At 39.8% G+C, this 13,121-nt stretch overlaps 1 protein-coding gene across 3 annotated transcripts in view; it reads right to left on the bottom strand.

Annotated features, from left to right (window-relative positions):
• Positions 1–3,282, bottom strand: part of LAYN (layilin) — a 31,677-nt gene extending 28,395 nt beyond the window's left edge. For all 3 annotated transcript variants that reach the window (XM_075190022.1, XM_075190023.1, XM_075190024.1), the window contains exon 1: positions 1,816–3,282. In XM_075190022.1, the coding sequence (XP_075046123.1) occupies positions 1,816–1,891 (76 nt within the window). In that variant the 5' untranslated portion in view covers positions 1,892–3,282. The remainder of the gene's footprint in view (positions 1–1,815) is intronic.
• Positions 3,283–13,121: the final 9,839 nt, after the last annotated feature.

Raw genomic sequence — 13,121 nt, 5'->3', positions numbered from 1 at the left:
CAGTAGAATATGGCAGAAGGTACACCGAAGGTATACATGTTATATACATGTTATATTCCTTAGGAAAATCCTTTGGACAGAGTTTATTTTTCTTGTCATTGTTGGTAGAGCACCTGTTGTGGCTGTAAACTTTTTACACTGTTACACAATCCAGGTCTTGTTTCACTACTGCTTTTATAGTTTCACTCTATTGCATACTTACCTACTTTCTTCAGCTCCCTTCCGGGAGCCAGCCAGTGGAGGGGGGCGTGAAGGGGCGGGGTGGCCGAAATCGCGTCATTTCGGCCCCGCCCCCTGTGACGTCATGACGCAAATTGCGTCATTTGACAGCGGGGGCGGGGCCAAACGCCGCGATTCACCGGGAATCGCGGCGTTTGGGATCTAATTCTGCCCACTTCACTAGGAAGTGGGGCACTTCCTAGTGAAGTGGGCAGAATTCGGGAGATTGCCACACTCGCCCGGGAGTCCGGGAGACTCTCACAAAATGCGGGAGTCTCCCGGACATTCCGGGAGAGTTGGCAAGTATGCTCTATTGCTTTCTGTACGGAGACTATGCAGAGGGGAACATGCAAAATACTGCAAGTGTAGAGAGCACTGATCCATATGCTGTATGATCCATATGCTGTATGATCCATATGCATTGCCCGTAAGTGGTGCAGAGACCACAACCAGCATGCATAATTTTCTTCCATATTGGTCCATGTATAAATATGGGCCTATGTGAATAACATTTACTTTACAGCATAGGGATCTTATACGTGCAGTATTTTACCTCTTGTTCCTGCCTGTGGAATGCAATGTAGAGAGATTTTTATATCGTGCCTGTGTTAATGAGCCCTGAGTATACACCATGGATCCTGCTGCATAATAAATCCCAAATTGCCTTGCTCCTAGTAATACATTGATTTTACTATAGAATGTTGAGTTTCGGGCACTGACTGAGTGCAAAGATACATTTTCCCTATAAAAAAAAAAAGAACATGACAGTTTTTTTCCTGAACACATATTCACTTATTCTCAGACTATGAAACAGGAAACACATTTTATTAATACATTTCTTTCAAGGCCAAGAGTTCAGCAGACTAATGAAAGCTCCTTTCAGCTGTGGAAATGTCAGTGACAATGAAAATAATGTGTTACAACATAAGCATTTTAGTTAATTACATATAGAAGGGCAGATTGCATGAAGCACATGGCTTTAATGAAAACCGTTAACTGTCTATATAATCATTATTAAGTACAATAATTATACCTGCTATGTGCAGATATATATATAGATATAGAGATAGATAGATAATAGATAGATAGATAGATAGATAGATAGATAGATAGATAGATAGATAGATAGATAGATATAGACACACACACACACACACACACATATATCTATATCTATATATCTATCTATCTATCTATCTATCATCAGTGATGTAAGTACAGGGGTAGGCGTATACAGATGTTGAGTTCCTGTATACAATTATTTCCAGGAACAGAGTTCAGTTAATAACTGCTTTGGACAGCTCTACAAAATATGCCAGTACCATGTGTATCTTTCAAAGGGCAGTGTGAACGGATCTATTGAGAGCTTACTAATCTAAAGTATATAAGTGTATTAGTTACTTGATAAAATATACCGAACACAGGAACCAACTAAGATTAACCATACATAATCTGAAAATGATAAGTATAAATTCTCCATAAAAGAAACTAATAGTTCCTGCAAAAAATGAATTCAGAAGTCAAATTGATTAGTATCTACAATTAGTACCCATAATCTTCTTGTAGCTGGTATTTGCGTATATATCTTGTACTCACCACTTTGCAGCCTTGTCCCTTTACAGGAATGGAAACAGACAACCATAATACTGATAGCAGCTTTGAGAAGATCCATTGTTATAATGGTCACTTATATTGAGGTCTCTTTCTTGCAGTATCTTATGCTGCTAAGGTGTACAACAGAGAGCAGCTGGTGAATACTGATGGTTACAGTCCAGATGTGCAGGGGAGGTAATGCATCCTGTAGGAATCCCCTCATTGAACAAGTGAGCTGGGAGCTGGAGAGAGCAGTTTGCCCACAAGTCCCACCACTCACCCCTAAATGAAAATTCCACACTGTGATGATCAATACAAACCTATCAGACACATTTGCGGAGGGGCAGGATTCAGCCTCAGCCAAACCAATGGAGGCAGCAGCTTAATGTCTGTTTCATTAAAGTAACAACGTAACGGGAGTCCCAAAGCTGAGCACTGTCAGTTTAATTACTTGAAAGCAATGACTTCTTAAAACCTTCCTGATTGATTGTTACCGCTGTTAGGGCAGCTTCCAGGAGTAGCTGACATATATACTTTATATCCAGATCTCCACGGTTCCTTCCATCTGCTTACTGCCTGAGTGATAATCCTCATTTATGTCTTGTGTGTAGAAAATAGGTCCTTCTGCTCTTATATGTGTCCAAAGGAAAATATATGTCCATGCTCTTTAATCCCAGATCTGAAGGGTTATTACCAAATCACTGGTCCTATTGCACAATGGAAACCTATTGGTCAAATTGTCTTTATCAATAGAATGAAAGATAGATCTTTGAATCTGGAACCTATACTTTAGCCAGTGGGCAAATAAATGAATCCAGAAAATGGAGCTGTAATAGAATACTCCAATTATCTAAAAATGCAAAAACCAAAGCAATCACCAAGAAATAAAAATAAATGTCTCTAGACCCATATAAGATAGCTTAACCCTAAGCATGTGTTTCTCTGCTATGGTACTATTGCTATTTAAAGTGCTAAATTGATGCTGATTTAAAGTGATCTGATCCCCTAACAAGATAACCCACTAGTCATTAAATCATCACATCCTAAGAAACAAAAGAATAAATCTCCCAAGCACTGCCCCTATGCTGAGACAGTTATTGATTCTTTACAGCTCCTTTGCATTTACAAAAAATTATCATTTTTCTTTCTGCACTAGCCTGTCTCAGCAGAAAGCCGCAGCACAGACAGATGTTTAACTTTTGCAGGAGTTCCTCTTTAGAAAACTTACTCAGCAGAAAATGTACATAAACCAGAGGCTTCAGGGGGTGTCGGGAATCCCTGCTGCAATCCAAAATAGGGGGGTCGTACTCTTGGTTCAGTGAGCCTGTCACAAAGACTCATCTAGTGGCGTTGGTTTGAGGCGGCAATGATGACATGCAAACTGTTTCTGCTCACTGCAATCCTCTCTTTTTTTCTATCTTGGCCTGAGTGTATTTAACAGCTTGAACACTATTTCCTTTTTCCCTGGCTGCAGAGAAGTGACTGCAAAGTGGAGCCAGAATGTTGTGTGAGCGTAGAGGTTCCTGCTGTGTATAAACTGGGGAGATGGAATGTGTAAAAGAAGTTATTCATAGAGGCATTTCAAGTATACTCAATGCCACATTTCAACTGGTGAAGAATCTTAAAGCAGCAGTCGCCTTTGTTGAGATATCCTATGAACAGAATTTGGAATGCCCGTATTTCATGTGTGCTAGTGGATTTGACAGACAACAAGCTACACAAACCATCTGTTCTGAAGCTAAAACTGATGTCAATAGTCTTGTAATTGTATTGTCTCCTTATATGTTGATAGTGATGGGATATGTACGTCAACGGAAACATTGAGATAAAAGAATGTTGTCATGTTCTAACTTTCAAAATATTGCATAGTGTTGTAATAAGTATTATAGAAATTAGCACCTGTGTGTCTGTAACAGAGTATTGAGCTCCAGCTTGGTGTGAGCGTTGAGTAACAGGACCAATGTCACATTTGGCCATATAACACCATCATGACTGGGGCCTGTTAGGATGGCATTTACCGGTACACTAGATGGCCCGACAGATCATTAGAAGATGACCGCAGGAATTGTTATCTACCAAATTTCTGAGAACGTTGGGAATATCACAGAGGACGTGCCTTATACAGCAGTCAGTGCTCACCTGATGGTATCAAATATATACTGAATATGCCAAACAGCAAACTGCATTCAATGCTGATAGTTTTGCCTGAATATAAAATGCAACCAAGATTCCTAAATTTCATTATACTGCAGCTTAATAAATAAAACATATGGCATAAAACTGGTGCCAACAACTTTACAACTTCCACAAGAGCATCACTAACCTACAGGGACTCATCCAGCTACCCTCACCATGATAGCAATGCTTATGGTACAGTTCCAATGCTGTGCAGATCAGTGTAAATCAAATAACTCCTTTCAAATGGACATTATATTGCAACATTACTTACTTAAAACCAGGAAACCGCAAGTTTCAAATAGAAATGTATTCTATTATTTTCCTTAATACGTAATGTTTTTATTGTTTTTCAAACAAGAATTACATCAAATTGAAAACAGCTTAAGGCAGGTTCACAAAATATTTTAACTGGACATACTTGACAACTAGAGGTAACGCTGAATATATTTCATCCTGTTAAAATATTTTATAAATAAATATCTTAATAAATCACAAACCAGACTTCTCACAATATCATGGTCTCCTGGGCAATGTGCAGGTATAGGGTACTTACATATTATGAAAACTTATGAGACTGCAGCACAATGTTTTTGTATGTATGACTTAATTGTGTCAAATACGCATTTCCGTACGCACACGTGCACCAAATAAAATGTATACATACGACCGTATTCAGATTTTGTTGAATCTTACAACTACAACTACTGACATCTGGAGAAGCAGTACAGGGGAGGGATGGGGCTGATAAGTGTAAGCTGTGTGGTCAGTAACTGTGACTGAGGTATACCTGGATGCAGATGTATATACACCTATCAGGGCAGGGCCATCTTTTCCATTGGGCACGATGGGCAGCTGTCCGGGGGCCCCATGAGCAAGGGGGCCCCATAGGCACGGCTCTTAATGAGAATAAATAATCCTGCAAAAGAAAAAAACCTGCAAAAAAACCTTCAAGGGTCACTGAGCAAGTACATCTATCTATCTCTATATATCTATATCTGTATCTGTATACATCTATATATCTATATCTATATCTAGGGGCCCCGGTGCACTGCTTTGCCCAGGGGCCCATAATGTTGTTAAGATGGCCCTGCATCAGGGGGCATATCTCTTATAGGTGCAATGTAACACAAGTATGGTGATGATGATCAGCAACACTAGCTAGCTGCTTCTGATTGGCTGGCCGTGGATTGACCACTCTGAATACTTCATTCATCAGTGTGGCTTCTATATTATATGAGGTTACGTCCGTCTACTCGCATTGCTTAATTTATGTTTCCATATAGACTGTGGCAAGAAACAAGATTCCCATTTGATTTTTAAAGGGGAAAATAAGTGATATTTGTATTTAATATAATTTAATTTGTTTTTTTATGTTTGTATTTAATTATATTTTATATGGTAAATGTGACTTTCACATATATTACCAACACTGTCAAGATACTTTCCTTTATTGTGTATGTGACACTTCATAACATTATTATATTGTGTACACATATAGTAATGTGACTTTCGCATTTTTTACTAACACGGTCCTGCCACAGCTCCAGGCTTACCCTATATTATAGTGGGGCGTATGTATATACACTTGTTTCTTCTGACCTAAACCTGGCACATACCTGGCACATATACTAGTAATGTACAACTGGGTGCAGCTTGAAATGCGTCCAACTGAACATATACATATAAATGTGCTTGTGTATTCACGCATCTTCTACTTACGTTCGGGGCGCACATGTGTACAACTCCACATGAGCCCCAAGGTGTCAGATATAGGGAGCAGATGAAACAAAGGCAGAGCTGGACTTGGCCACTAGGGTACCAGTGAAATGCCCAGTGGGCCCCTGAGGACTGACAGCTCCATCCTCTACCATAGGGGCCCTGCAAGCTACCAAAACTGCTGGGAGCCAAAACACCTGGCTCTCTGCACCTTTACTTGTCATGGCCATCAATGCTGTACGTGTAAAAGAATGATAGGATCTGCCGCCGGGAGGTGCGAAACAAAAATGAATCCAGGAGCCATTAAGCCAGGTTAGTGCTTACTGCAGTGCCGGGTGAGAGAACCAGGGAGGGGAGATGGATTGTTATTTATGACCACCAGGGTACAGGGGCTGTTTAGGGAGGGTAATAGATGAATTTATGTAATGCAAATACGATTAATTTAATATTGTGGTAGGTTGGGGGGATATAAATATATTTATTAAATGTAAATACTATTACCTTAAAGTCTGTGCTGGTTGGTGGAAAATAGGTTTATTAAATGTGAACACTATTAATTTAATATTGGGGCTGGTTGCAGGGGAGAGGCCTAATTATTAAACATGGGTGCTATTGATTTAAAGTGTTCACTGATTGCTAGGTTTGCTGATTTTCTGTGTATAATGTACCTATCCTTTTCCAAACAGAGACACAACATTGCAGGATCCAGACAAACAGTTACTGAGCTTAAGACATCAGCAGCAGCAGGTAGTGAGAGCTGCCAAGTACAGGTAGGAGGAAGCCGCCAAGTACAGGTAGGAGGAAGCCGCCAAGTACAGGTAGGAGGAAGCTGCCAAGTACAGGTAGGAGGAAGCCGCCGGACAGTCTGCCAACTGTTCTGATTCTGGTGATACCCAGACTGTGCATACTTTATATACACTGCATTCTTTATTTGCTACACTATGGCACTAGCCATGTCCTCTGTGGCCTGTCATGCCCCTTTAGTGGCTGGTCACGACTCTCTGGTATCTAGTTACACCCACTTCCGTGGGCCCCTATCATTGCATTTCCTTTAGTGGGTCATTCATGCCCCATTCTGACACTGAACAAAGGGGAACAAGGAGTGAGACGACCAAACATTTAAGTCATGTTGGATAAACTAGGGCAGAGGGCATAAATAAGGAGCATAAATAAAGAGAAAGAAGACAAGAGAGGCAGAAATAGGAGCAACAGATGAGGGGGACTAACCAAAGAGGGGGTCCCAGCTCTGGCCATAAAGACTTTATATACCCAACTGCATGAAAATAATGTAATATTACACTCATTAAATATTCAAATAAGTTATCTGTGCAGTATGACTTATCTCCAACTATTTACCAAAATGTATCGTCTATTTATAGACACAATATAAATAAGGTGTATGTCACTTTAACAATTGGGCAAAGACAATTAATTTGAAATGTGCTATACTATCTAACACCGGGCATCCCTTTTTGTTTTTACTTTGAATATTCGGCAATAACATTTACTGCAATACCACTGTATCGCATGTCTGACCACCAGTTGGACTTTCCCTCCTGTGTGGTGGAGAGAGACTGATGCACACAATTTCCTGACCGCTGTCCAGTTGGTTTATTCTTCCAGGCTGCTTGACGTGAAAGGAAATCCTGCTCCGGACCCTTCTTTTTGTGAAACAGACAATAGGAAACCAAATGAAAATAAACAATAAATACTATTTAAAGAGGAAAATGTAAACTATATAAATATATATATGTGTTCAGTAAGACAATAGGGTAGAACAGGCCAGATGCAAGCGTGCCACAATGGGAAAAATTACTATTTATAATTGATTTATTTATAAAGTATTGTTCTATAAAGGTTCAATAAAAATAGGCATATTTTTCTATATCTGCATGTAAAGGTAAGAGCTGTCCACGGCTCATGTAGTCATAGATCAAAGTCATGAAAATTGGAAGCACAATAATTGACTCCTCACAGCTATAACATGTGGGTGAATCGTCTATCATACATGGGAGCACATTTGTTTACTCAAGTAGAAGATCTCCATTACTTGGCTATTAAAACCATACATAGTGTAGTTATTTCTGCTGAAAACAACACTTCTGTTAAATATTTCATGGTGCAGCTTTTACACTCGCTTCCAAGACTAATATCATGAGGATTATTCAGCTGAGAATTTTTCTTTGCAAGTATATTTGCTTTAAATCTCATAGGAAAACTAACACAAGGATGGCATATATAAGAGATCTATGGGAACACAATGCCTACCAATGCCAATGAATGAACTCAGAGGTCTGAATATATTATCTATCTTACCTATGTAGAAGGCAGCCCTAATAGAAGGTCTCACCTGATAGTGGCTTCTGCCTCGCTCAGGTACTGAGTCAGCACCCATCAGTGTTTGTTCAGTCACAGTGTACGGCGAGGTTTGTTGGTGTCATCAACTGATCAAGGGCATATAAATAGCCTTAGTAGCCCATATAGCTGCTATAATGCTTGGCGTATGGCGCTGTGTAAGAGGCAAGCCCCCTAAATAGGATAGAAGGGGGACATGATGTGCAGTCACCACACTAATCACTGGTGTGCATGTCTTAAAGTCCTGCTATGAGCTCTGTATGGAAGATGGCCCCAGGCTCTGGGGGTTCTGAACCAGTTGGCTGCTTAAACCTGTAGAGAAGTGGGTCTTTTTCCAAGGTGGGGAGTTAGGTGGTTGTGGTACAGTAGATGCCCTCAAAAACTTTGTCATCCCTTCCACAGATGCCACCAATTTTATAATTAAGAATCTATGGAAACGCTACAAAACTCTAGGGTGCATTCATGAGGAAAAATGTAAATCCAAGTAGTTTATTTTTCTGATACATCACTAAAATAAATGTTTATGCACCTACATAAGTTTGCTACTATTTTCATATCAAGGTTGGTTGCTAATGATCATGCAGGAATCTTGTTTCCAACATCCCAAAGAATTGTACATTCCCCCTCTTTCCTCCATAATTGCTTTGTCTCCGTTGAAGGAGTTGGGGTGCAGCTACAGTACACATGAGCCACAAAGAAAAAAATTCATAGGCGCTTCTAAAACTTGGATTTTGTCTCTATCCCTAAGTGTTAAAAGTCTGCTCCTCATATAGTTCAATAAAATACCTCATGTTCATACAATTGTGCATCAAGGTTTTATCATATCTTGGGAATGTTTTTGAAAAAATATTCTTATACTAAGTTAGGAACCTTATCTGTGTTTTTTCTGCCATATTCATCAGATTATTCAGTTTTTAATTAATTAATTTTACCCTTGTTACTTGGTGCTTTCTTTGGTTTAGTATTCATGGTAAAGTGATTTGTCATTACCATGCGTATGCTCCGCCCCCAGCCGCCCCCCTTTGTCCTGGAAACTCCTCAGCCACATCAGAGGTGTCATAGGTCAGCTCTGCTCCTAAAATAAAGCACTGCAATGGCTGAGGTCTTCTGTGTGCTTAGCGACCCTAGTAAATGTAAAGTCACTTACATTTGAAAAATTTGACTTTTTTCAACTTTATTTAAAAGAGTAGCAGCCAGTTTTCATGAGGATAATGATAATTACAAGGATGATGCACAACGCTGGTAGTGAATCACCTTGGCAATAATTATTTGACCACTATTATCTAAAAAAGAAGTGACAGACCATTTTCTGGAACACTTGGAAAACCTTTTTTTTTTAAAAAAGAACTAGAACCACAGCATCTGAAGTATTGTTAATTAGATGCAAAGAGTGAAGATCTTACAAAATTTTGCCAGCTGTTACTGAAAGTCTTCTGTCAGTGCTCATTGAATAACAAAGGTAATATAAGGTAATATAAAGGTAATATAATTTAATGGATACTATGTCTGTAGCATGTACATGGATAGTGATTCTTTGCCACCCAACTGTTCCTCTTTTTGACGCAAATTCCTCCATCCCTCTGTTCTTATAAACTGTTACTCTTTTAAGTGTTATGTATAGATCTCCATTGGTTTTGCTCCACAATGTATAATACGATCTACCCTACAGTATATGTTTTAGAGCCTTTGGTGTTTGCAGTCAGGGCAGGAGTTATAACATTTGCTCAGGAGACCCATGAAAATGTCAGACACACAATACAACACAAGGCAGAAAAATGTCTGTCTTTACACTGCTTTATTGAAAAGCTATTCAGATTTCACTGTTCCCAATACAATTTGGAACCTGTATGCATTAGCAACTTAATGGCCACCGGAGTTATGTCCATTATAGCTTCTGCAGTTCGAGGTGAAAGAAGGTTTGAGAGGAAGGAGAGTGTAAAGGGGGAAGGGGTAGATATTTGTAGGGGTGGTCTGTCTCAGAGCCTGTATAAGAGTCATACCAGTTATATACCAGTTACACCAGTTGTGGAGCACATGAAGTTCTATGAATACAGGAAAAACTGCCACAGTTTTATAACTAATACTCATTAGTCTATTTATGCAGCGATGATAAGCTTTAACTCTGGTGAAATTGGCTGTTTATTGTTCTCCAATACACCAAGGGGTTAATGAAGCGACAGCACTGCTATTGCTTGCGTTAACCCCAATTACGCCGTGTCTTGTCATTCCCATAGAGCTCTATGGGGACAGTGAAAATGGTCTATTTATCAAGGGGTGGAAAGGTTAACGTTTTGCTGCTTTGATTTTTTTTTTCTCCAGAAGTTAACGTGATCTATGGATGGTGTTGACCAGAAATGGTATAGTTCTCTGCACCGCCGGAGGAGAAAGAGTGAAGAGGCAGCTCACCTCTACCTGGCTTCTCCAATGCAGGCTGCTTACTACTCTCTTCCTTTCTGTCTTCCATGATGTGATCCACATAGCAGCATGATAAGAGAAGGCATGTTAATGTATTTCCTATACTTTACATAAGGTACCCTCCTCATCTATATCACATATATTATGTTTCACACCAATTGTTATTGTAACACTTCCTCTGGCATTGTTATCCACACCTCTTGTATATTGAATGTGTGACCCCAGCACTAGAACCAAGAGGAGACACACCAGGAACAGTTGCTTAGCAACAGAAAGCTGGTGTCAGCTTAGAAGAAGTGTGGGAAAGTGTGACAGTCAGGGACCGTGCCCAGAAGGGAGGAGGTCCTAGGATCCCCCGGCAAATTAGGGTGCATGGCCTGCTGCCACTAGGGGCCAAAGTGCTTCATAACTGAGAGAATGTGAATGAAATGGGATAAATCAGAGGGAAAAATGATCACAGAGCATGGCGGCATAGAAAGAGGAGACAGAAACCCCAAGTTCAGAGAGCCACAAGATGAGGAATGAATCCCAATAATAATAAAGAATTGCCGTTGAGAGTAAAAAGGGGGGACACCAATTAAGAGTGGGGTGGCTGCAAAACAGTGAGAAGACAATTAATAGTGTCAGGATTTAGGATCTGCCATGTAGAGTCCCCATGTCTAGAGAGGAGAGAGCATATAGAGAGACCCTATGGAAGAGGAATTGCTGCAACATGCAGTGTAATAGTATTTAGTGTAACCCAGATGGGCAGAAAGGATACCAGAGAGGGTGTTATAGCCCAAGGGGTGAGAGTGCCCCTCATGGAGAGGGTGTCAGAGCCTGTGCAAATTCCAGTGACTGTGAGAATACCAGGAGGGGTAGAGAGAGCACAGTGTGGTATAAGCACAAGGGATAAGGTCCCCGCAGAGGAGGTTGATTAACTGTGCTGGAGTGAGGAAGGAAATGTACAGATTTATTTTAGTGTTATGTGCAATTCAATAATTGTGCTGGAGTGGAGAGGAGTGTAAATAAAGAGTTTATAGCGAGATGGTCTTGTGCCCAAATCATTGAGACATCAGTTTGCACTGCACTCTGCCACCACACCTGTGTTCCAACACCTTTCAAGAGACTTTGTGGTAAAACCTGTATGTGTGGAGATCTTCTGGTCATCTACATTCATGCCCAGGAGCTAGACAGGGCTAGAGAAGGATGCACCTCAACACCACACACTGTGACAGGGGGTTACACGTACACCTTTATTATAAGGAAAACTGTTTATTCACAGATTATTGTATCACAAGTAAAGGAGGAAGAGATAACTTTCCCTGTGGCAATAATGACAGGTGGAAGTTATCTCTGCAGGAGAATCAATGTGCAGGGAGAGACACTTTTTGCTGGCGCTTTCCTGGGAGCTAAGATTCTAAGATTACTGGAAAAATATATTTTTTATCTCTGCGATTAGCAGCAATAAAAAATATTAACAATTAGATACATATACGGTCACTCCTTATTATCAACATAAAATTGCAATTGAGATATACAATCAACAAGATCAACTGTACCAAACAATACATTCCATGGGCCTGAGTCATTAAGGAGCCCGAAGTAAAAAAAATGAGTAACTTTGCACCTTGGTAAAACCATGTTGCATTGGAAGGGGAGGTAAATTTAAAATTTGGGAACATATTTATAGTTGAAGTAGGGAATGACCTAGATCAACTTTAATCTTCAGTTTAAAAATAAAGCTATCAAGTACAGGTGTGCTACATGAAAAAACAGACAGTATTTTTCTTATATGCAAAATAATAGACTCATTTGCACCCCTTGCATTGTAACATGGTTTGTACAGGATCAAATTCACTCCTTTTTTTGCCATGGTCTCCTTAATGACTGAGGCCCTATATGAGCATTTACATCACTGTTGATTATAATCACCCAAAATAGTCCACATTTATATTCAAACAACAGTCCTCATTATATTTAGAGTTCCTCTGCCTTGTGTCACATAAGGAGGTCTAATTCAAATATGTTGGTTTATTAGAATGACAAAAGATAAAAATAAATGATCATAATATAGTGTAATAAATCTTTATTCAACCACTGTGATAATCAGGTGCACTCAAGTATCTAATAAGACGAAACTTCCAAAAACCACACTTTTCGAATAGTGAGGTGGTGTTATCAGCATCCTTTTGTGGTTGCACTTATCCAAATCTGGTGGGGCTCTCTCCCAAAAAGAGCATCCCTTGTACTATGCGGAGGGCAAACTCCACTAAGATATGAACTCGTGTGCTATTCCTACCTACTGATGATCTCCTATGTACTCTCAGAATAAGGGAAGGAAGAGAGAATAGTCAACCTCGTATATATTACCATTTAAAATGTTTTTTATTGTTTAAAATGTCACTCAAATTTGATCAATAAAACTATTTTCATATACAAGGTTACAAAAAAATATTAGATTACACCAGATTTGGGCACTGAATAATAAATAGACCCACAAGTGCCTTTCTTGAAATGTTGGGGAATATGAGGGGAGTGATGCACAATATATTTGAACACTTGTCTACATCATGTAGTGTGCAGTAATTTAATAAGAGACAAGCAGCACATGGCTGGCCAGGCTCTGGTGAGTGGGGGCAGCTACAGTGACAGTGACAGGGTTG

The sequence above is a fragment of the Mixophyes fleayi genome, chromosome 11 (assembly GCF_038048845.1).
Source record: "Mixophyes fleayi isolate aMixFle1 chromosome 11, aMixFle1.hap1, whole genome shotgun sequence".
NCBI lineage: Eukaryota > Metazoa > Chordata > Amphibia > Anura > Limnodynastidae > Mixophyes > Mixophyes fleayi.
This window is presented reverse-complemented; position numbering and strand designations above follow the sequence as displayed.